At 43.4% G+C, this 26,367-nt stretch overlaps 1 protein-coding gene across 4 annotated transcripts in view; it reads right to left on the reverse strand.

Annotated features, from left to right (window-relative positions):
• Nucleotides 1–26,367, reverse strand: part of LOC129822851 (partitioning defective 3 homolog) — a 568,315-nt gene that overhangs the window by 183,564 nt on the left and 358,384 nt on the right. For all 4 annotated transcript variants that reach the window (XM_055881305.1, XM_055881306.1, XM_055881307.1 and 1 more), the window contains one exon: nucleotides 20,033–20,219. In XM_055881305.1, coding sequence (XP_055737280.1) covers nucleotides 20,033–20,219 — 187 coding nt within the window. The remainder of the gene's footprint in view (nucleotides 1–20,032; nucleotides 20,220–26,367) is intronic.

Here is a 26,367-nt window from a genome sequence, read left to right on the forward strand (position 1 = left end):
GAACAGAGAGAACAGAGAGAACAGAGAGAACAGAGAGAACAGAGAGAACAGAGAGGTGGGTCCACAACACAGTCTGAAAAGAGATAAATGAGTGAGATGTGAGAGAAGAACAGCCAGGAGATAGGAGACAGCAGTACAATGGTTCACTTGACTTTCTAACCTTCCACAGAGAAAACATCATTATCATCATTAGCACAGAAACACAACAACACTACAGTAACTCTGCTCAGTCAACTCCAGACTGGAGGAGCCCTTTCTCTCCTTCTCATGTTGTTCTGATATAATGACAAAGAGGGGGAAAGGGGACATCCCTCTCTCTCTCTCAATTCAGTATACTTTTGCTAAAACACAGCATTTTGATTTTTAACTAAGTATGTCCTTAAGTTTGTCTTCATCATTAAGGTTGTCTAATTCTTTGTATTGTTTTATAATTTTAGGGAAGAATGTATTTCTTATGTCAGAATATCTGTCGTAGTTCGACATAAAATGCAGTCTCTGTCTCTCCCTGGGGGCAGAATGAACACAGTCTCTCTCTCTCCCTCTCCCTCTCCCTCTCCCTCTCTCTCTCTCTCCCCATCTCCATTTCCCCCCTCTCTCTCTCTTAGAGAACACGCTTCAGAGTAGAGCCTTCCCTAGGGCTTGATGAAGTAACTCCACTGTGCAATAGAGAAGAGGGTCTCTGTGGCGGTAGCTTTTGTCTTTTGTTTGGGGTTAAACAATGGGGAGCCTAGTGACCGACCGACCACACTTACAAATAACCACCGCCAGACTGACACACTGCCATCAACGTCTCCCTGACAGACCACCTCACACTGCTTCACGGGAACAGCGGAGGAGGAGGAGGAACAGAGGAGGAGAGGGACAATGTATTATTCATCACCTTTCACTTTTCTCTCCATCACAGAACAGAAAAACTCCTCCTTAAATGTCAACTCTTCCAAAGGTAGCTGAGGGAGAGGGAAAGACTAGTGGTCATGATGAATTTAGATTTCATTCACTCCAACACAGCCATGGCTGTCTGTTGTTTGGGCTGATTTAACACACCCAGAGAGAATGCCTGCCAACGATCAAAGGCCACCACCAACACTAGAAGGGTACAGTCACACAGTCACTGAAGGTTAAGGACACACCTTCAGCCAATTACAGTGAAACACAACAACATTCCTGCTTCTGGTGCCCACCAATCTGGGCCTTTAGGAGTAAGGGATGGAGACAGCACAGAAGCGTCATTATCTTGTGTGTGTGTGTGTGCACGGTTGTATGTGTGTGTGTGTACAGCCACAGCAGCAACATCAAGTCATTCAGCAGGAGGTCCAGTCCCTGAGCTCTGTTGGTTAACCCAGCTCCCAGAGAGCTGTGACTAAACACAGGGATGTTGTTGGCCTTAAGAGGCAGGCAGCAGGCTGGGAACAAGCAGGACGGAGGCAGGCAGCAGGCTGGGAACAAGCAGGATGGAGGCAGGCAGCAGGCTGGGAACAAGCAGGACGGAGGCAGGCAGCAGGCTGGGAACAAGCAGGACGGAGGCAGGCAGCAGGCTGGGAACAAGCAGGACGGAGGCAGGCAGCAGGCTGGGAACAAGCAGGATGGAGGCAGGCAGCAGGCTGGGAACAAGCAGGATGGAGGCAGGCAGCAGGCTGGGAACAAGCAGGACGGAGGCAGGCAGCAGGCTGGGAACAAGCAGGACGGAGGCAGGCAGCAGGCTGGGAACAAGCAGGACGGAGGCAGGCAGCAGGCTGGGAACAAGCAGGACGGAGGCAGGCAGCAGGCTGGGAACAAGCAGGATGGAGGCAGACAGCAGGCTGGGAGCAGGCACGACGGAGGCAGGCAGCGGGCTGGGAGCAGGCAGGAGGGCGGCAGGCAGCAGGCTGGGAGCAGGCAGGAGGGCGGCAGGCAGCAGGCTGGAAGCAGGCAGGAGGGCGGCAGGCAGCAGGCTGGGAGCAGGCAGGAGGGCGGCAGGCAGCAGGCTGGGAGCAGGCAGGGCGGAGGCAGCCCAACTACAATGTGTGACTGTCAGCTTACATGGACCCTCCACACGTCATCCATATTGCACATCAGTTTTTGTAGCCACAAACAAACCAGTAAATTTTAAGACACAGCACGGGCCTCAAACTAAGCACACACCACACACCCACAATAAACACAGCCACATGTGGAAGCATAGTATGTAGGGTGTGTGTGTGTGTGTGTGTGTGTGTGTGTGTGTGTGTGTGTGTGTGTGTGTGTGTGTGTGTGTGTGTGTGTGTGTGTGTGTGTGTGTGTGTGTGATATACACACACACACTCAAGAGATTGTCTTCTGCTCTCTAGTCAACCTGAAACGTTAATTCATGCACAGGCAACTCCCTGATATCTTGTGTATAGAATCTATGACACGTGAAGTGCTGTACAGAGAATATCAGAAACACAAGGGCACTTCCTATATTATGGCTTCATTGTCTGGGATAAAACTTAAAAGCTTCTCATTCATTCAGCTTCCCATATTTTAGATCTGACAAATACATTAGCTTAACATGGTAAGTCCTCTGTAGGATCTTTTTACAGTGTGTGTGAATAACATCGCCCTGGGCTATGCCTTACCTAAACGTGACATTATTTCTTTCATGGGTGTGTGTGTGGTGTGTGTGTGTATGTGTCTGTGGTGTGTTTGGTGTGTGTGTGTGTGTCTGTGGTGTGTTTGGTGTGTGTGTGTGTGTCTGTGTGTGTTTGGTGTGTGTGTGTCTGCGTGCGTGCGTGCGTGTGTGCATGTGGTGTGTGTGGGTGTGTGTGTGTGTGTGTGTGTGTGTGTGTGCGTGCGTGCGTGCGTGCTTGCGTGTTAACCTTGTGCTATATTCCTGAGGGGATGTAAAGTACCTCTACACTTCACATCTAGCTTGTACTGACGCAGACTAATGGAGAATTCAATCACATATTTTACTCTGGTGGCACTTGTTAACTATCTATGAATGTCCCTATGGCATGTTAATTGCAGGGTGAAGTTAAAGCCCTTGTCTGGTTAGAGTATTACTTCCAGCATTTCTATATAACATGTGATATAGGCAGACTCAATGCATGAACTTAACAGAATGAAACATGGAAATCGTATAATCCAATTCTAAATGTAATTCTATGATATCAACCACGGCTGGGCTATACCGTATTTTACGATATACAGATATGGATGTAGGAACTGGTTTGGGCTTTTACTTTACCTTCTATAACGGTACTTGAATGTTTGGTTTGTTAAATATTATACGCTGTGTGTAACGTCCATTTTTATAGTTCACTTAGCTACGTGAGTCATCTCTCTCCGGTCTCTCGCTCTCCATGCCACTTTCCATACAGAACTAGCCCCGCCCCCTGTCACTCAAGGAGCGCATTTGTTGTTCTTCTACCACAAGACACTTGTGTTCAGTCTCTGCATGCTCAATACAGCACAATGTTGATGACAATGATCCTGTTTTCATTTGGCTTCTTAATATAAATCCACTAGTGTTCTATAATTACACTCTTAGTTTGTGTTTCTTACATCTGCAAGCTAGTTTATCTTTTCTTAGTAAGTTGGGCCTAAATCTTGTTAGCCGCTAATGCTAATCGCTAGTCAGAGCAAACTTAACTACCTTTACAGCCTGATAATACTAGCGATTGTGTAGACCTACCCCTGCATGTTGTTTGTGCAACAATATCTTCTCAATCAAAGAGGAATACGCAAAGCAAGAATATGTTATTGGCATGAAGTAGCTAAGAGAAAATATTGAATGTAGCCAACGATTATAGGGTCCCTTAGGAAACACTCATCAACACTTTGGTTCCTACCATGTCACAATAACTCCTCCCTGGCATTTCCATTCGTTGTCATGTCAAAGACTGAATTCAAAATGCCCACTATTATATTCTAAAAATCGATATATTTCCATGATTCCAACAGTTCACCCAAGTGTTTTGCTCTAAATCCCAAGTCAAATCACAATTATAACATTTGGTAAAAAATAAGGCCTAATTTGTTTGCCCATATCATGCAGCTCTACGTGGCAGTGCTGAAATGATCTCAAATGAGTGCAGGAAATGCAGAAATCATAAATTCTGCCAATTATTTTTGAGTGAAGATTATTTGTATAGTATAGAGCAATAAAAACGGAGAGAGACTCATTGAAATCACTTAGAATGTATGTGTTGCCACCATAGGGTTACGCACTACTCATAAAGCAAATGTTTAACTTCTATTATTCAAAAACATAAAATACCATCAAACCGTACAATTGTTTTATAAATACCGTAATAAGATATTTTGGCCATATCGCCCAGCCCTAATATGAACATTTGGACCATGTATGATTAAGGAACTTCTATTGAGAAATGAGAGGCCATGTATTGCTACCTTTAAGTCCTACCAAGGGGCATCAAATTAAGTACAAACTACAATAACAAAATCTGTTCATACATTGAAGGAGGAAAATGGAAAATGTAATTAAATGTGTCTCCTAATCATAAGAGCGTCTGCTAAATGACTTAAATGTAAATGTAAATTATCTGACCAATCTCTGTACTCGATAGAGATTTAACTAGGTATGTTAACCGTGATACAAAACTACAGTATATTAGTGTTATTCCCCCTGAAGAAGTCTATAAATGTGTCCCAAATGCACCCTACTCCCTATATAGTGCATAACTTTTTTAAATAGTAAAAAACGACACTATTTCTGGTCAAAAGTAGTGCACTGTAGGGAATAGGGTGCCATTTGGGACATAAACCATGTCTTTGTCCTAGTTCTGGTATTCTGCCCATTCCATTTGGATAAAACAGTACCTTTTCTTCTTCTACCATTCTAAAGCAGCAGCACTTAAAATCCATTTCACCCATTCTGAGCAGCATAGCTCGACTCGCCGTTCAAAGCCTCATCCAAAATTAACTAGCAGAGAGGATTGCTTAGAGGCAAACCCAAGCCCTTAACTTGCATTTTACATCTCATACTCTTCCCTTTCAGAGGAAGTTAAATGTGTCAAACTACACTTAGGCCACGTGTTTAAACAATATCCACGCTCCCATTTTAACCCTGTGGCTCCAGATCTCTTATTTTTTTCCCCATCTCTCTCCCTCTCTGGCTTTCTCTCCCTCCCTCCCTCCCGCTCTCTTTCTTTTTGCTTTTTCTCCCTCTCTCCATCTCTTTTCCTCATCTAAAATCTGTCCGGTTCTCTGAAGGGCCGCGTGGTAGTATGTCCCCTCCCAGACGATGCAAATCCCTAGTTTGGACATCTGGATGCCGTGTGTCAAACGTGGGGAGAGGTGAAGACTGATACCCAGTGTAAAGTTTGTGATGTGTGTGTGTGTGTGTGTTGAGAGGGCCCTCCTGGAGCCTGCTTGGGCCTCACCACCTCAGTGGTCCGACGCCACAGTTCACTGCATGACTGCTCCCGATGTCAGACGGCACCAAGTTGCTTTCAATCACACACACACAGGTTGGGTACTGTAGGTCTGGCCAATACCTCTGTCTACGCTGCACGCCACTGGCCCACTATAGCCGACCTGTCAACCAATGGACCTGTCAACCAATCAACTGGATGAAAAACCTACTGTATTCTCTCAAGACTTTCAGCTGTGTTTGATTCAAGGAGATACGTTTTAGACAGAACAAGAAACTCTGAGTCAAATTTGTGATTTGTATTGGCACTAGTTTGTATGTTTGCTGCTAAGATAAGACTAAACACAGTGTACATCATGGGACTTGAGATTGTTCCAGAAAGTTTTATTTTCGGAACCGTAATTGTTATTATTTAAATGGTGCTTGGAGTTTGTCCTCTTATTTTGATTCAATACACATTGTGCTGCCTGGCTCGGAGTCATGTAATGTTGCTCGCCATAGACAAGACAAGGCTCTGTGGGAGCCGACACACATGATTTATGTTGACTTATTGGCGAGGGGAAGAGTTCTTTCACAAGAGGATAACAACAAGGAGAGAGGTCTACTTATACTGTTCTCCACTATGTTCTTCACCCTCCCCTTCGCTCTCCCCCTCCGTCTTTAGATTCTCTCTTTAGCTTTCTCTCTCTCTCTTTCTAGCTCGCTCTCCCTCTTACACACACACACACACACACACACACACACACACACACACACACACACACACACACACACACACACACACACACACACACACACACACACCCTCTCTCTAGCTTTCTCTTGCTCCCCCCTCCCAACTCTCTTTCTGTGAGTTCTATCTTGTGGCACACATAATATTTCAGCAACTACAATCACAGAGGAGCTGGTAGCTGGAACACCTGTGACTTGCAGCAATCTTTTCTGCCCATAATGAAGCTAGGGAGGAGCAGAGCGGGAGCAATTAAGATGACTTTGTCTGTTTGTCTTACGACTCTAGTGTTGTGCTCTCTCTCTCTCTCATTTTTCCCTCCGTTTTGTGTTTGTGTGCTTTAATTGAGTTTGGGTGGAGTGACTTTTCCACTCGAGTGAATGGAACAGGAGAGAACAGTGGGGGTTGAGATAGGAGGGGGTTGATGTGTGTAAGGTTTGTGTGTGTGCATGTGTGTAGAAGAGAGGGGGTGTTGGCATAGTGCCCGCAGAGATTCACCACACACAAACAGCGGGGGAAACAGCAGCATGTATGACACGATGCGAGTCCTGGTTAACAAATTCATAAACCAAGAGGAGACTATTAGCATTTAAGGAAGATATAGACTGTAATTAAAACAGTCAGACACACACACACACAGAAAAAGGTAAGCAGAGATGGCTGTTTACACTGATGTTGGCAAGTTATGCTAATAACCATATGGACAATAATACATGCATACTTAGAGAACACTTAAGATGGTTACACACAAAACAATGCTGGGTTAAATAACAACCCATTGCTGGGTAGTGTACAGAACACACAGGGTTATTTTTGTCACAGCCAGTTGGGTCATTTAGTTGGGTTATTAATCTATGATCCAACGGGTCAGATCAGAAGACTGGAGGCGTGGCATAGTAGGAGCGTGGCTTTCAGATAGTTATCTTTGGCCACCCATGAGAGTAAATGTTATTCCGGTTCATTTGTTAAGGTTTAGCACTGGCACTTTTGTAGCGTAACGAAGCTTACACAAATTGATTTCATCAAGTGCTTATGTGTAGCCCAATGTTGGGATAGTTGCCACTTTATGGTATTTCAATAATAATTTTATTAATTGTATATAAAATATGAAATGTGCAGAAATATTTAAGGATATTTTTATGTGCAGTGTAGCAACATAACATGATGAACAGGAATAATATTTGCTCTCACGAGTGGCCAAAAATACCTGTCTGAAAGCCACGCCCCCAATAGGCCACACATCCTGAAAAGAACCTATGGATTACATTAAAAAATACCCATCTGCTGGCTCAATCCAGCATGAAAGTGAATAAAAACCCAACTAATAGTTAAATTAATCCATGTTTGGGTAATCCAACATTGTGGCCTATTGGGGGCATGGCTTTCAATTCGTTCTTTTTAGCCACCCGTGAGTATAAATGTCATTCATGTTCATCATATTAAGTTTGTACACTGCAATTTTCTATTTTCCTTCAATATTTTTGCATATTACACATTTGAATATAACATTTATAATATTATTATTTAAATATTATAACAAAGTGGTAACTATCCCAACATTGGGATAGGCATAAAGCGTAACTGACAGCATTTTAACAACATAACATCTTTTAAAATATGTTCATATACACCCCTGGGAAGAGCATGATGCTTTTTTTTTTTACATTTTCTGACAAGAGAGCACTTAGATATGGTCATTTTGACATTTTCATAAATTTACAGAATGCTTGGGAATTATGCATCGCAAGGCATTTGTGAAAATTCGATAGCAATATAGAGTGGGAAAGCGGCAAAGCAAATAAAACATCTGTCTTGTCCAGTACAGGAGTCTACGGAGACTGGTGCGCCATAGCCAATCAGAGCTACAGTAGGCAAATAAGCCGTTTGCCACACGGACCTGCCATCATTCACTTTGAACTGGACTGTGTCTCTACAGACAGTAACAACTGCGCGACTTTAGATCATTAGAACGCATTCTCCAAAACCACAAAAATATTTCTGCAAATTTGACGGGAGTCCTCTTACATTTGGGAACTTCACAGTCCTATTGATCAAACAACAATGGAAAGGTACACTCTCTCTCCCTCAGTTATGCAAATCAACATCAACAAGGTCAACAACTAATGCTAGCCAGAGTGAGATGAGCTAAAATCTAATGAGGGAACATTGTACTGATAAACGATAAAGAATAGTCGCCTGCTCGTCCTTCTGCAGCTTGTCTGCCAAAACATGCTTGTCCTAGCAGTAGCCTACGAAAAGCGATATGAAGGGGAAAACTCGGTACTCACCGACTTCTCCAATGACATGACATCCTCCCAGCAGCTAGCTAAGGTTAGGCTCTGTGTTTTTAGCTTGTTAAATAAAAAATACGCTAGCCCAGGGGTGTCAAACTCATTCAGCGCACGGGCCATAACAGAAAAGACTATGAAATTGCGGGCCAGATTTTTATAATGTCCACTTATGTGCCTTCAGAAAGAATTTACACCCCTTATTTTTCCACATTTTGTTGTATTACAACCTGAATTTAAAATGTTTTTTAAATGTTTACAAATGAACAGCTGAAATGTCTTTAGTCAATAAGTATTCAACCCCTTTGTTATGGAATGCCTAAATAAGTTCAGGAGTAAAAACAAGTCACATAATAAGACGCAGGGACTCACCCTGAGTGCAGAAATAGTGTTTAATATCATTTTTTATGACTTCCTCATCTCTGTATCCCACATATATAATTATTTATAAGGTCCCTCAGCCGAGCAGTGAATTTCAAACACAGATTTAACCACAAAGACCAGGGAGCTCTTCCAATGCCACGCAAAGAAGGGCACCTATTGGTAGATGGGTAAAAAATAAAAGATAAAAATCAGACATTGAATATCCCTTTGAGCATGGTGAAGTTATTAATTACACTTTGGATGGTGTATCAATAAACCCAGTCACTACAAAGATGCAGGCGTCATTCCTAACCCAGTTGCCGGAGAGGAAGGAAACCGCTCAGGGATTTTACCATAGCCAATGGTGACTTTAAAACATTCACATAGTTTAATGGCTGTGATAGGAAAAAACTGAGGATGGATCAACAACATTTCAGTTACTCCAGAATACTAACCTAATTGATAGAGTGAACAGAAGGAAGCCTGTACAAAATACAAATATTACAAAACATGCATCCTGTTTGTAACAAGGCACTAAAGTAATACAAAAAAAATGTGGTAAACAATTCACTTTTTGTCCTGAATACAAAGTGTTATGTTCGGGGCAAATCCATTACAACCCATTACTGAGTAACACTCTCCATATTGTCAAGCATAGTGGTTGGTGGCTGCACCATGTTATGGGTATGCTTGTAATCATTAAGGCCTTGGAAGTTCTTCAGGATAAAAAAAAGCACAGGCAAAATCCTAGAGGAAAACCTGGTTCAGTGAGCTTTCCACCAGACACTGTGAGATTAATTCACCTTTCAACAGGACAATAACCTAAAACACCAGGACAAATCTACACTGGATTTGCTTGCCAAGAAGACAGTGTATGTTCCTGAGTGTTCGAGTTACAGTTTTGACTTAAATCTACTTGAAAATGTACGTCAAGACCTGAAAGTTGTTGCCTAGCAATGTTCAAGAAAGAATTTGAAAGCGCTTTAATTATTTTGAAAATAATAATGTTGCACAATCCAGGTGAGGAAAGCTCTTAGAGACCTACCCAGAAACACTCACAGCTGGAATCGCTGCCAAAGTGTCTTCTACAAAGTATTGACCCAGGGGTGTGAATACTTACGTTAATAAGATATTAAAGCTGCAATATATAACTTTTTGGGCGACCTCACCAAATGTACATAGAAATGTGAGTTATAGATCTGTAATTTTACTTTCGACGGTACAATGATTCTCTACACAATAGTTTCTTGTTTTGTCACAAACTGAAATTAGGCGAACTATTCAAATTTTAGTAAACCAGAAAATGGCGGATCGATTTCTTCATAATGCATCTTTAAAGCTACAAAAGTGTCAGTGCTCAAACTTAACATTTGTTGTCAATATAACAGAACAGATTAACCTGGATGACATTTCCTCTCACGGGTGGCCAAAAATAACTATCTGAACGCCATACCCCTCATCTTCTAATCTGACCCGGTGGATCATAGCTCAATAAACCAGCATCAACAACCCAACTTAAAGAAAACAATCGGTTGTTTGTGACCCAATTGGCTGTGTCAAAATAACACAACATGTTCTGGTTAAAAATTATCCAAATTAGGTTGTTTTTAACCCAGCACTTTTTAGTGTAGGCCTACATCACAAGCATTGGTACTAAATATCTTCAACAAAAGGAAAGATGTCCAAGGCTTTAGTTCAAAGGTTGTGTGTGTGTAAAGGAGGTTGTTCTTGTGTTCTGTGGTTTAGCTTTCATTCCTGGCCAATAATTACTCATTTCTATGTTAATATGTGGTATGTGTACCTAACAATACACGTGGGTAGAATGATGTGTGTGTGTGTGTGTGTGTGCGTGCGTGTGTGTGTGTGTGTGCATATTTTGTGAGTAAGCTTCTCCTAGTCCATCAGACTGTCAGAGCTGTCCCAGGAATTATGTCTCCACCTGTGACATCTCACAAAGGAGGGGGAAACGGTCTACTGCTTTCACTCTTTCTCTCAATCTCATTCCTTCTCACTCTCCACCCCCTTTCTCCCTTCCTCTCTTTCACCTGAGGACAAACCCAGGAGTTAATCAATCAGAGCTGACTGTTCTCCTGCACCATGTCAATTAAATCCACCACTGCTGCATCCATACTATGAAGACAAACCCACTGCTGCTCAGCTCAGAGCACTCCTAGTGGTGAAACGGGCAAACTGACTGACTATACCCATCTGAGAGCACTCCTAGTGGTGAAACTGGGGAACTGTCTCCGGCTGAGGACACACCCTTTGTCTCCATGCAAGTCACCCGTGATATACAGTACCAGTCAACAGTTTGGACACACCTAATCATTGCAGGGTTTTTCTTTATTTTTTATATTTTCGACATTGTAGAACAATAATGAAAACATAAAAACTATGAAATAACACATATGGAATCATGTAGTAACCAAAAAAAGTGTGAAACAAATCAAAATATATTTTAGATTTTAGATTCTTCAAAGTTGCCACCCTTTCCCTTGATAACAGCTTTGCACACTCTTGGCATTTTCTCAACCAGGTTCATGAGGTAGTCACCTGGAATGCATTTCAATTAACAGGTGTGCATTGTTAAAAGTGAATGTGTTTGAGACAATCAGTTGTGTTGTGACAAGGTAGGGGTGGTATACAAAAGATAGCCCTATTTGGTAAAATACCAAGTCCATATTATGGCAAGAACAGCTCAAATAAGCAAAGAGAAATGACAGTTCATCATTACTTTAAGACATGAATGTCAGTCAATACGGAACATTTCAAGAATTTTAAAAGTTTCTCCAAGTGCAGTCGCAAAAAGGATCAAGCGCTATGATGAAACTGACTCATGAGGACCGCCACAAGAAAGGAAGACCCAGAGTTACCTCTGCTGCAGAGGACAAGTTCCTTCGAGTTACCAGCCTCAAAAATTGCAGCCCAAATAAATGCTTCACAGAGTTCAAGTAACGGACACATCTCAACATCATCTGTTCAGAGAAGACTGCATGAATCAGGCATTCATGGTAGAATTGCTTGGGCCAAGAAGCACGAGCAATGGACATTAGACCGGCGGAAATCTGTCCTTTGGTCTGATGAGTCCAAATTTGTATCTTTGTGAGATGCAGAGAATGGTGAATGAATTATCTCTGCATGTGTGGTTCCCACCACGAAGCATGGAGGAGGAGGTGTGATGGTGCTTTGCTGGTGACACTGTCTGTGATTTATTTACATTTCAAGGCACACTTAACCAGCATGGCTACCACAGCATTCTGCAGCAATACGCCATCAATCAATTTTTTTTCAATTTTATTTTATATAGCCCTTCGTACATCAGATAATATCTCGAAGTGCTGTACAGAAACCCAGCCTAAAACCCCAAACAGCTAGAATGCAGGTGTAGAAGCACGGTGGCTAGGAAAAACTCCCTAGAAAGGAGCCATCCCATCTGGTTTGCGCTTAGTGGGACTGTCATTTGTTTTTCAACATGACAACACCTCCAGGCTGTGTAAGGGATATTTGACCAAGATGGAAAGTGATGGAGTGCTGCATCAGATGACCTGGCCTCCACAATCACCCGACCTCAACCCAATTGAGATGGTTTGGGATGAGTTGGAGCGCAGAGTGAAGGAAAAGCAGCCAACAAGTGCTCAGCATATGTGGGATCTCCTTCAAGTCTGTTGGAAAAGCATTCCAGGTGAAGCTGGTTGAGAGAAGTCCAAGAGTGCGCAAAGCTGTCATCGAGCCAAAGGGTGGCTCCTTTGAAGAATCTAAATCTATTTGTTTAAACCTTTTTTTGTTACTACATGATTCAATACATGTAATTTCATAGTTTTCTTTTCATAGTTATTCTTCTACAATGTAGAAAATAGTAAAATAAAGAAAAACTTCGAAACAGTAGGTGTGTCCAAACTTTTGACTGGTACTGTAAGTCAGTATATCCATGTCTGAGGACGTCGGGAGATGACGTGGAAACCAGCCACTACAGGCAACAGTGAGTGCTGTTACCATCAAGTAGGTTTCAGCATTGTGGACGGGGATGTCGGATGGGTGTAAGCATCTGCCCCTGGTTCCGTTTGAGAAACATGGATGAATGTTTAATTCTGATGTGAGACTGAGAGCTTGTTGCGCTCTCCTGCCCATTGTATAGCAATTAAATATCATTAAAAAGGCATGGAAAGTGTTAACATATACATTTTCAAACTTCTAGAAAAATATTGAATCAGTCTATCTCTCTCTCAGCCTCTCTCCCTCTCAATATATTCCCTCTCCCAATCATTACTCCCTCTCTTCTTCTCTCTTCCCCTGTCTCAGTAGAGATGGGGCTCTGGTCTGTCTCTGTCTCTCTGTGTCTCTGAGTCTCCTGCCTGTTCAAAGGGGGAGGTGATTACCCCTTCAAAGATAGGGAGGCATGCGTCAGATCAAAGCAGCGTAATGTAAGAGAGAGAGAAAAGCCATCCAGATATACATCCAGCCCACACCCTGCTCTTCTCTCATTACACCGTTTCTCTCACCAGCCTGGTCTCATAGACTACACGTAACATAGGAAATGTAAATCCGGGATAGAAAAATGTGTAGGATTTGTTACGTTTGGTATGGTTACATAAGGCAGATGGTTACTTAAGGCATGCAGATGGTTACTTAAGGCAAAAACAAAAGTAGTGGTGTTGGTCGGGTTGGATGGGTGGGCGTATAACGCGAAGTATAGCAACGCAAAGGTTATGAGTTCGAATCTCATCACAACTTTTAGCTAATTAGCAAATTTTCAACTACTTACTACTTTTTAGCTACTTTGCAACTTATTAGTATGTTAGCTAACCATTCCCCTTACCCTAACCTTAACCCTTTTAGCTAACTCCTAAACTTAACCCTAAGCTTAACTCCTAACTCTAACCCCTAGCCTAGATAACGTTAGCCAGCTAACTAACATTAGCCACCTAGTAACCTAGTTGGAATTTGTAACATATCATACTTAAATCATACTTAAAATTCTGAACATATTGTGCATTTTGCAAATTCGGAACATATAATACTTATTGTATTTCAGAACTTAACTTATGAAATGGGTCATGGACATCCACAGATTAATGCATACCATACAAACCTAACATATCATACTAAATGGGATGTCCTCGGATTTACGTACATAATATTACAAAATGCTCTGAGACCAAGTTGCTCTCACACACAGGCCTTCTGAGGGGAGCAGAGCAGCCTTTGTGAAGGTGGAAGATAACAATGATCCCAAGAATGTGGGTAATCAAATGAACGCTAGGTGAGCTAGAATGTGGGTAATCAAATGAACGCTAGGTGAGCGAGGGAGGGCGATAAAACTCTTCGGGATTAATGCTTGTACTATTTAATAGTGTAAGGGATATCAAACCAGGTGATACATTTGGGGAATACTACTACTACTAATAATAATACTAACACAATTTTTTTTGGTCTCAATTTCTGTTTCGCTCCAGGCCAATGATACTGTACTCAGGTGCTCCTTCTATGCTGTGCTGTGGTGATATCTAGGCAGGGAACTGTCTTCGTTCTGCAGGCTAAGTAGCAATTGATCGTTTCTGACTCTCTCTACTGTTGTGTAACACATGCCAGTGTTCTGATCAGAACACTCACAGACACCCACACGTTCGCATACAGTAGTTACCTCTCTGTAAAGCGAGCAACGTATGAACAGTGTTAACTTAACTTACACCTCCAGCAGCTCAATGAGGAGAACTAGGTGAGGCTGCTGTGTGAGAAAAGGAGAGGAGGGGAGGAGAGAAGTGAAGTGACTTAGTTTGGGAGAGAGAGATAGAAGAGAGGTGGAGAGAGAGAGGAGAGGTGGAGAGAGAGAGTTAGAGAAAGAGAGAGAGAAAAGAGGTGGAGAGAGTGGGGTTGGTGGCGAGAGAGAGGAGAGGTGGAGAGAGTGGGGTTGGTGGCGAGAGAGAGGAGAGGTGGAGAGAGAGAAGAGAGGTGGATAGAGAGTTAGAGAAAGCGAGAGAAAGGAGAGGTGGAGCGAGAGAGGAGAGGTGAAGAGAGAGAGAGAGTTAGAGAAAGAGAACGAGTGAGAGAACATAAATGCAGCTTCAAAGGAAAAACACCTTTATTTGGCACTTTGTATGGAAGCAATTTTCAGTTACTGTTTCGCAGACGCTGTTCCCTCACACAAAAGTGGGAGGTTTGTGACTTCTGTTAAGATGTGGTACGACAAATGAGAACACTGAACATCTCTTTCTGTTTGGAAAGGAGAACTGGATGCAAGCTCAATGAAGCATAGGACAATTATATGAGGAAAGATAAAGATAAATATTGAAATATTGATGTAGTTTGGACGATAGTAAGGACAGAAAAATAAAGCAGATGAATAACTTTCACAGTAGATGTTACAGGTATTGGTTGTTAGAAAAGAAAGGTGGACTAAGGACAACTTTTCTAAATTTGCAGTATCTTTTTCTCTCCCTATTTGGACTGAAGTGACCATACTAACCTGTCATATCTCTAATGGTTCTCTGGCCAAAGAGGTTTTCCCATCAGTCATTTCATAATTGTTAGCCATTATTGCAAGAGCAAAGGCACACATCTATGAGTCAGAGTAGAGTGGCCATTTTTCAATTTCATTTTTCAATGGAAATTCACAATCATTCTATGAATCAGAGCATTATGAAAATAGACATCCATTAATGTCTACTTCTAAAAGGCTAAACGTTCACCACAACTCAACATGCTAAAAGTACATGTTTTCTCCATAAGCCTTCTTATTACAAACTCTGTGAGGGTTTCAGTTGGGCTGGTGGGTAAGACGGTCCCTGGCCCTAGTCGAGCCAGAGGGGCATGGTAGTGGATGTAAATTACTAAGTTGGCAGCGCAGGCCCACCCTAACATCCACCCCCATTACATTGAGGATCTGTCCCAAATGGCACATTTTTTACCAGGGTCCTGGTCATAAGTAGTGCACAACAAAGGAACTAGTGTGTCATTCGGGAAGCACCCTTAGCCTCTGTAGGAGGCCTAAAACGACCCACTTTGGTTCCAGTAACAGGGTGGTAGAGTGGCTAATCTGGAAAGTAATAACAAGCATCCATCTCCTTTGACATCTGCTTAGAGAATGGAACGTCAAGGGGGAATATAGGCCCGTAGTTCATTCCAAGAGCTACTACCACAGTGCGAGGAATTTCAGGTGCCCCTGTAACTGCTCTCCACTACAGTTGATCATAGATTATGTGTAGGAGATCAGAACGGATACCAAACATATGCATCATGTTGAACTAACGTCAGCTTAAGCATGTTCCTATAGTTCACCGTTCCTCCAGGCCTCCATTCCTGTACCTTCCCGTGCTCTCCACCACCACACATTCCATTCACATTAGCAAGGCTGTCCCATAGTAGAGCAGATTTATTTTAATAAATGGCTCCATACCTTGTACTGCAAATCACTGAGATAATCAGGAAGTGGTACGTGCTATCACAAATCATTAACTATGAAAAGTATCAACATGAACGCTCTGACTAAGTCGCTCTGGATAAGAGCATTTGCTAAATTGCTAACGACTAAAATGTGAATATAATCCTGTTTGGCTTTTGATATGATATTGTGATTGAGGAGGAGGGGGGGGGGGGGGGGGGGGGGGGTAAAGGGATGGAGGTTATGGGTTATGCCTGTGTCTGTCCTGGATCGTCTTGCGTACCATTTTCAATTGATGTTTTCTGGGAGTCTTTTGGCTGGTTCAATTTCAATCCCTTGTTTTCAGTAGAAACTATACAGCTGTAACAATAGGAGAGCGCTCATTCCACCCACAACATGTTCCTGCAACACAAACAGAAACAAAAGACACACACAAACACGCATGCTCACACACACACAAAACTAGATTGCTCCTGCATCTCTTGGAAAACTAGGTCGCTGTATTAATGTGTCTCGTGTGAGATGGGGTTTTTTGCCTGCAAAACAACCATTTATCTTGTGGCCATTTGATGCACTGTACTCAGCTCACACTATGACCATGTTTGAGCAAAATGAAGGAAAATACCGACTACAAGGTTTTCTATGGGGGAAAAGGCAGTGCCATTATGTATGCACTAAGGTGTGTAACCCTGGTGCTGTGTAGTGCAGAGCTACGGCTGGAGAAACACACATCTCATACTCACACACGGGCGGAGGTGAGACTTTCACAGCTCCACATAATGCATATTCAATGATTACAGGGCCTGGTTGGATGTGGCGTGCAGCTTAATTAAAAAGCAGCAATTCTAAGAAAACGGGGTCGTGGCTGACCCAGATCCTACAGTCTCAGCACCGCTATTACCATGGCATGGTGTGTGTGAGCGTCCATGTCTGTGTATGTGTCAGAGAGAAAGAGTCTTCAGTCAGTCAGTGTGTGTGCGCGTATTTGAGCAGCTGTGGGACTGTGGAGGGAGTGTGTGAGAATGTGTGTGTGGCGTGCGTACTGGGCTTCTGAGATATGAATAATTCAAAATAACCCAAGGCAGTGGTACACTGCACACTTATGGTCTGTGTGTGTGCGCGCGCGTGCGCGAGATAGAGAGATAGAGATAGAGAAAGGAAAGAGGGAGAGAGAGAAAGAGAGAGCGTGTGAGAAAGCTTGAGTGTTGTAATAGCATGTGCTGTGGCCCTAATCCACAATGACAAAACTCAGACATCACACGACCAACAGACATGCAAACTTAAAGCTACTCATTCATAATAAATCAAAGAGAGAGAGAGAGCGATGGGGGGAGAGAGACATAGAGAGAGCGATGGGGGGAGAGAGACATAGAGAGAGAGATGGAGAGCGAGAGAGATGGGGGAGAGAGCACGAGAGAGAGAGATGGGAGAGAGAGCGATGGGGAGAGCGAGAGAGAGAGATGAGAGAGAGAGATGGATGGGAAAGAGGGACAGAGCAGAGAGAGATGCGAGAGAGAGATATGGGGGAGAGAGATGGAGGGAGAGAGATGGAGGGGAAAGAGGGAGGGAGAGAGAGAGAGAGCGAGAGAGAGAGAGATGGGAGGGAGGGAGGGAGGGAGGGAGGGAGGGAGGGAGGGAGGGAGGGAGGGAGGGAGGGAGGGAGGGAGGTTAAAATAAAAATACTAAAAACAGAGAGAGAGATTGACCAGGCTTCTCCTTCCTTCCAGCAGAATGGAATCTCTGACTAATAGAATAACTCTTCCCTGCTAGTCAATCACTGTGTTGCTGTACTGTCCAATAGCATATCGCGATATGTTTCACATGATCTTGCCTGACCAATCGAGATAAAGGAAAGAAAATAGTGTATCTTGATACGGTCTCTAGGAGGCCGGATGTGAGTCCTGGAACAAACATCTGTCATGAACAGTCATAAAATAGGATAATATACTTAAATGTAGGGTTGCAAAGGGAGGGTATATTACTGGAAACGTTTGAAGTTTACCAATAAACTACCATCATTTTGGTAACTTTCAAGGATTATATGTAATTTATTACAAGACATCTAGTGGCCCTTTGGGGTAATTCAGATGATCAATAAATGTCTGTATTTACAGTTACTCGTGCCCTCTATGTGTTCTAGTACAATATATAAAAGAATCAAATAAGATGATTTTAAGATAAAAAATAGAATGACACAGTGGTAAAACATTATCCTAAATGCTAAACCATCCGTTTAGTGAATACCACTATGTTCAATATGAGGTTTCAGCATGAACTATGTTTTAACACACTTGTTTATTTTACTATGTCAATTTATTTGTTTTGGTGCCAAACTGGTGGCAGTTGTGAAAAGAGTCAATAGTTGGGAGAGTTAATTGAAAATGATGCCATTGATGATTAGATGTTGTTTTCATTCATTTGTCTATATTCTCAAGAACGATATGGTCTATCCACTAAAAACTCAGGGACAATATGGACACATACATATAAAATGTATACTATAGATGCAGTTTTTTGTTTTTTGTTAGTCAAGTATAAATTACCAAAGTCACCATAGATTGCTATAGATTACCTGTTAATTACTGAATATTCTGGTCACTTTGGTAAATGTTTTATTTTATTTTTAATTTATTTAACCTTTATTTAACCAGGTAGGCCAGTTGAGAACAAGTTCTCACTTGCAACTGCGACCTGGCCAAGATAAAGCAAAGCAGTGTGACACAGACAACAACACAGAGTTACACATGGAGTAAACAATAAACAAGCCAATAACACAATAAACAAGTCAATGACACAGTAGAAAAAAGAAAGTCTATATACAGTGTGTGCAAAAGGCATGAGGAGGTAGGCAATAAATAGGCCATAGGAGCGAATAATTACAATTTAGCAGATTAACACTGGAGTGATAAATGAGCAGATGATGATGTGTAAGTAGGGATACTGGTGTGCAAAAGAGCAGAAAAGTAAATAAAATAAAAACAGTATGGGGATGAGGTAGGTAGATTGGGTGGGCTATTTACAGATGGACTATGTACAGCTGCAGCAATCAGTTAGCTGCTCAGATAGTTGATGTTTAAAGTTGGTGAGGGAAATAAAAGTCTTATTCAATTATTAAATTACCAGTAGCTTGCAAACCTACTTAAATGCCACCACCAATTCCTGTAGCTGAACACGGTAATCAATAAATACCATTCACACTTTCATATGTACGATGAGGGTTTCTATACAGAAGCATTATATATACCTACACTGTTTACACTGAGCCAGAGACACTGGAGCCCAATTTTCCTCATAAAACTGCAGAACCACTTGGTAAGGCACCATTGAATTGAGTGTACAGTCCCAGAGGACTCATAGCCTCTGCCTGTCATTGGGCTGCTGAGCCCCTGGTTCCATATTTAATACTAGCTGCTCAAGATGTTCTAGAAGGCCAAACCAGGGGGAAGTGTGAGACACCCTGGGGAAGAAAGAGGACTGGCTAGGACCCCAGAGAGATGTTTAACTCAACCCTCTTCCATATTCCTCCTAGGTCACATCCATTATTAAACACAAAGGCAAACACGTGCACGCACACACGCACACACGCACACAGGCACATACACACAGTCATGAAGGCGTGCGCACGCGAGCCCGCACACACAGACACACAAGGCCACGTGCGCACACACATGCATGCGCACACTCAACACAGGCACACAGCCGTGCGCAGGCACAGGCACACAGACAGTTGACTACACTAAAAGAATAGTGTCAGATATCACTTTCTCATGCCCTAACGCTCCCCACATACGAAATGTTCCATAACATCGGAATCTAGACACCAAGGGCATCTTTCAAGAACATCATGATATCAATAATTCAATCAGACAGTGGGTGCTGCAGCCAAAAAGTCAAGAAAACCTTGTTGGGGTGTAAAATGTCAAATCTCTTTCTCTCACCACTCATTTTGGTTTGGCTCGTCCTGGGCCCAAGTCACTGGGTTATCTGCAGCAAAGCCCACGTCATCGTGGGAGCTGGAGGACGATTGGTCAGACATGTGGGCGGGGACCACAGGTGGCCTATCATCTTCGATCATGACGGTGTCGTCCTGGGGCATGTTCACAGTCGGAGACAGCTGGTAGTTACCTGTGTGTGACCAGAGTGAAGGAGAGAGGAGGGAGCACATTAGACATGCACTGTTTCAGTTCAGCGGAACCAGCTAGCTAACCAAGTTACACCAACAATGATCAAGGGAATTAGTTCACATTAGGGACATTATAGTAAGATGACATGGAACCAGACATTTTGTACATCCAAAAGACCTGGGTTAGTTCTCCCATTTCAGTATTCCATCTCACATGAGAAAAGCCATTGTTGTAGACAGAAAACAAGTGTCCCAGTCCCATCGTGTTATTATGATCTAGTCCCCTTCTCCTGTCCAAGGACAGAGTCAGGGCGCACACACACACACGCACACACGCACACACACACACACACACACACAAACACCCACACACCCCCCCCCCACACACACACACACACACACACACACACACACACACACACACCCCCCCACACCCCCCCCCCCCCCCCCCCACACACACACACACACACACAGACACACACACACACACACACACACACACACACACACACACACACACACACACACACACACACACCACACACACCACACACACACAAATCTGTATTCTCCCAGGCTGAGCAAAGGCTTCACTGTGCTGCAGAAGAGAGGAGAGAGGCCACTTATCAGTTCATCTCAGAGTCAGGGTCAGCGGTGCAATCTACAGCCTAACCACCACTCACTGAGCAGAAGGATATCCATTTCCTGGAGAAGAGCCGTTACAATTCACCAACATAGGCTTAGTCCGAAATGGCACCCTATTCTCTACATAGTGTGTTACTTTTAACCTTATGATACTATGACCCAGGGAATAGGATATCACTTCAGACGTAGACATATATTCAGGCAGATATGACAAAAAAATAACAAAACAAGAACTACACATATGCTTACAATTATAAAAAGCATTTGAGAGGGTAAAAAAACACAAAATCCATGACTTCCTATGTACGTTGCTGAAAATACATTAGTTTCCATTATCACAGGGTCAAATTTAGTAGCTTGCAGGTAATTACAGAGGGAGGGGGGGGGGGGGGATATTTACCCTGGCCCTCTCCCAACAATACTCTGAAATGTATTTTATTACATCGGGCCTCAACAAATGACAAATGGATTTCACAGAAATGAATGACAACTTGCAATGACAAATTCAATTATGTTGGCTGAATCTCATTTGGCTAAACTTGAGTTCTGATGAATTTCACAGAAGATTCATTAATAATACCTGTCTCACTGATGTGTATATAGGGGACCGCTTCTCTTTTGACTCTTTTTCAAGCCTCTTTTAATGATAGCATTCATACTACACTGAAAGGTCAAAGTAGTTTTTAACATGTTTAGCTGTTTTTAATACAACCCAAAGCCTTGTCTGTTGGATAGGAGGGACCCCCACCGGCCCAAAAGGGACAAGGTATAATTGAATTGGCTGTGTAATTCAGGTCTAGGAGTTACCCCCAGGCCCTCAGATATTGGAAGTTAGTTAGACTTCACAGGAACTAATCAAATCAGCCTGGGAACTAATGCCAAGGTGATTAACACGACACCAAACGACCCCTTAGTTTCTTAAACAGAAGAATCTGCATCTTCCAGTAAGGAGGGAGGAGTGTGTCGGTGGGTAGGAGTGTTTGTGCGAGTCTGTTCATTAATGTTTGAGGATGCAGTGTGCTCTGGGGAGACAAGGCAGACAACCTTTTCATTCTTTAAATATGATTACATGTTTTAAATCACAATATCATCTTAATAGATGTTTGTTGTTGTAGATCAGTGTGCCGCAACACAGAGCACACACAGAGAAGCCCGCTGCACTAAACATCATATTGATTGAAAAACACACACAGAGCAAAGCAGGTGTCTGTTCCCGTCCAAGTCAGTATTTCCCATTCTGTCCCCTCTGTCTTTTCTCAACCACTGCAGGATGCCAGCCTTCCCAGTTCCATTACTCTAGTCTATCAGAGTCTAACCCATGCCTATCCTCATTTCCACAGCACAGCACGCATCACACCATGTCACTCCTCACTTCCCTACCCTCTAATGGAGGAGTTGGTTACCACCACCTTGCATCATCACTTCAAAGATCCACTTTCATTAACAAGTACAGACATGTCTGGATTGGAGAGAGAGTGTGTTCTTCCAAACACCTTTATCTAAATCTGTCTATTACGGACCGATATATTCCAACTACCGCCCAGTCTCACGTCAGTATTACATATTCATCCGAAATCTTAAGTTTAGGCATTTAAAAAATAAAACAAATATTTAACTAGGCAAATCAGTTAAGAACAAATTCCTATTTACAATGACGGCCTACCCCGGCCAAACCCGGAGGACGCTGGGCCAATTGTGCGCCGCCATATGGGACTGACAATCACAGACGGTTGTGATACAGCCTGGAATCTAACCATTGGTCTGTAGTGACGCCTCTGGCACTGAGATGCAGTGCCTTAGTCCGCTGCGCCACCCGGGAGCTCTGAACTCTGAATGGTTCAGGTAAGGGTTAATGTTTGGGATAGGCTTAAAACAAAAATCTCAAAAACTTTCTGTCACTGGATTCAAACTGGCAACTTTTGGAATCAGAGGCAGATGCTTAAGCCCATCCACCGTCCCTGTCGACAACGCCATAGCAAAACCAAAACCTACTTGGTAACAGCGCTCAATGCTGCCCCTAGTGGCCGATTTCCACTTCATCTCCCGACGTCCTCAGACATGGATGGACGTTGAAAACTGAATTGTATCATGGGTGACCTGGCTGCATTTTCACATATATATACACGCATACCACCCGTGCACAAATAAGCATATGCATCATACATGCACGCGGCACGCACACACACACACTAACAAGCGGACACATACACACACTCTCTGTTTTGTTACTTCCCTTACTCTTCAAGCAAAACAACCTTGTTATAATGCGTTCCAATTTTCCCTTCATGGTTTTTACAGAGCAGCACAGTTCACAGAGAACGTGGTTTTAATTGGATGCATGGCCATGCTTCCCTCCTCCTCCACATGAAACAATTCCATCCAGCACCTCTTGACACAAGTGCTGAGCTCTCCAGATGAGGAGTATTTAGTGGCATTCTGTTTCCTTCTGGTAAACACACGCCGAGCAGTGGACAGGTAGCCAGGGCGACTCAGACCCAACGACCGGCACTTTGAAAGGTGAGAATAATTAACAGGGAATTGCAGCGATGGCTTTTCTGCTTTCCTCGTCTAGATAATTAGCATGAGAGGAAAATTACAAATTACATTCCCTCTACCTGTTGCTGCAGAGACAAGAACCGTCCCAGTGAATAATTACAGCTACCGCGTTAACAATGAGGAAAGAAAAAGCAATCGCCTCAGAGCGGATAGATAGTTAACGAAGTGAAAAAGCCTTCTGATTTCCTAAAATAGGCTGAGAAAGAGGAACGACGAGGAAGAGAGAAACGACTGGGGCTTGAACATAAAAGAACAGAGAAGCGTGCACCAGGAGCAGGCACTTAACTGCCACTGTCTGTGGTGTCTTGTTCATTTATAATGAGCAGTAACAGCATAGGCCTGGCACATGCAGTACTTTAATGACTGGGTCGTGTTCATTAGCCACCAAACATAAGAAAATGGGCTAAAAGAGGAAGGGACTTACTGACATATAAATCCAATAAGAAAGCTTAATTTTCAAACTGCTTTGCTACATTATACCATAATGAATATGACCCTATACTGCCATCTTTTTAACCCAGCGTACTCACAGCTAGGAGCTCTGGGATAGGAAGCTGGCACATCACTTCCTGCTGATGTGTGTGTGTCTGTGTGTCACTATAGAAGGACAGTGGGTGGTGGGAGGTGTTAGTTAGCGTAGCGACAGATCACTGAGACACTTCCTTTGACACTTGTCTGGAACCATTAGCCAATCAGTGTCAGAGCACAGAGCAGGAGGGAGCAGAGGCTGGGGGAGGCCTGAAGGCTTGTAGGGAGGGGACATTCAACAGTAATAGTAACTATGGCTGATATGATAGATCTTTGTTCACTTTTAGTCCTTAATTATGGGTCCAAATGACATATAACAAGCTCTTTTTGATTATCTGACATGAGCATATTTTTAGAGTTTGCCTTTTAACCTACTTGGATAAGACATTGTTACTAGAATGGGATTACTATTATCCTGTTATTAATCGGCAGGGTTCCTTCATTACCACAATTATATGTTATTTACTGATCCACTAATGCAGAAATATTGAAGTTATGGCCAAGAAACTCCAGACGCCAACTCTCTATCCGGGCCCAAAAAATGTGCATGAAACCCACACAACAAACATCAGCTAAGCAAACACAGAATGCTTTTGTTTTGGGGAGTTCAGGAACCAGAAAATAGACAGCATCCCAAATGGTACCCTATTCCCTTTATAGTGCACTACCTATGACCAGGGCCCATATGTCAAAGGGAGTGCACTATATATGCAATAGGGTGCCATTTGGGATACATCAACATACTGTAATATCACGATGCCTGAAAAAGAGCCAGTCCGGTCAGTCACGCTCATATCCTGTAGACATTTAATCAAGGTCACTTGAAGATACAATTAATAAATAAATATTCCCCCCATTATGGTTAATGTTTGCCAGACTGTGCTTCCCGTTATTATTAACAAGGGCTTGTTTGAATTAGAAACTGCCCCTTTTGTCTAATGGCCCAATATGACCCACTCACACAGTTCCCGTCAGAGTTTGCTGGCAGCAGCAGGATCCAAACCCCTTTACTCCAGTACTGTAGCCTTTGTCAGTTAGAAGTAAATCAGGCCTAGGCGATATTCCTTCCAGCCGCAATACAAACATACCCTAACTGCCTAACTGCATGGGTGAACTGTGAGCAGTGGTACCATACCCTTACTGCCTAACTGCATGGGTGAGCTGTGAGCAGTGGTATCCTACCCATACTGCCTTACTGCATGGGTGAGCTGTGAGCAGTGGTACCATACCCTTACTGCCTAACTGCATAGGTGAGCTGTGAGCAGTGGTACCTTACCCGTACGGCCTAACTGCATGGGTGAGCTGTGAGCAGTGGTACCCTACCCATACTGCCTAACTGCATGGGTGAGCTGTGAGCAGTGGTACCATACCCTTACTGCCTAACTGCATAGGTGAGCTGTGAGCAGTGGTACCATACCCGTACTGCCTAACTGCATGGGTGAGCTGTGAGCAGTGGTACCCTACCCATACTGCCTAACTGCATGGGTGAGCTGTGAGCAGTGGTACCATACCCTTACTGCCTAACTGCATGGGTAAGCTGTGAGCAGTGGTACCATACCCGTACTGCCTAACTGCATGGGTGAGCTGTGAGCAGTGGTACCATACCCATACTGCCTAACTGCATGGGTGAGTTGTGAGCAATGGTACCATACCCTTACTGCCTAACTGCATGGGTGAGCTGTGAGCAGTGGTACCATACCCTTACTGCCTAACTGCATGGGTGAGCTGTGAGCAGTGGTACCATACCCTTACTGCCTAACTGCATGGGTGAGCTGTGAGCAGTGGTACCATGCTCTTACTGCCTAACTGCATGGGTGAGCTGTGAGCAGTGGTACAATAGATATGGACACAGTGGCCTACACCTCCCACTGAACCATACAAAAACAAACAGAACCTAGCTGCATGGGGTGAGCAGTGGTACCATCAGGCCTAGGCCTACTCTCCCACTTCCCCATAGAATACAATAACAAACAGAACCTAGCTGCCTTGCTACATGGGGTGAATTAGTGAACAGCAGTGCTGTGGTGCCAGGCCTATACTGCCCCCACACAATAACAAGCAGAACCTAGCTAGATGGGGTAAAGCAGTGAACAGTGGTACCATGGTACCCGGGCTGTGGGTTGTGTACAAAGTGGCGCTAGACTCCAAGCTGTGTCCTACTGCAACACACCCCCTCTAAGGACCTCAGATAAACAACATAAGAGGGAGCCAGGGTTTCCAGGAAGGAACGCAACAACAGTGCCTGTTTCAGAGCAACACTGCGGGAGATGGCTTTGAACTTGAAGTCCCCAGTCGTCATACAATGAAAACCTGTTGCCACGGATGTGTTTTAGTCCGATTGAGCATGTAGCTATGTGATATAAGGTCTGGCTGGCCATGTGACCGCCGGCTTTGCAGCTGGGAAGCAGCTGTTTGATGGTT

This window comes from Salvelinus fontinalis, chromosome 25 (genome assembly GCF_029448725.1).
Source record: "Salvelinus fontinalis isolate EN_2023a chromosome 25, ASM2944872v1, whole genome shotgun sequence".
NCBI lineage: Eukaryota > Metazoa > Chordata > Actinopteri > Salmoniformes > Salmonidae > Salvelinus > Salvelinus fontinalis.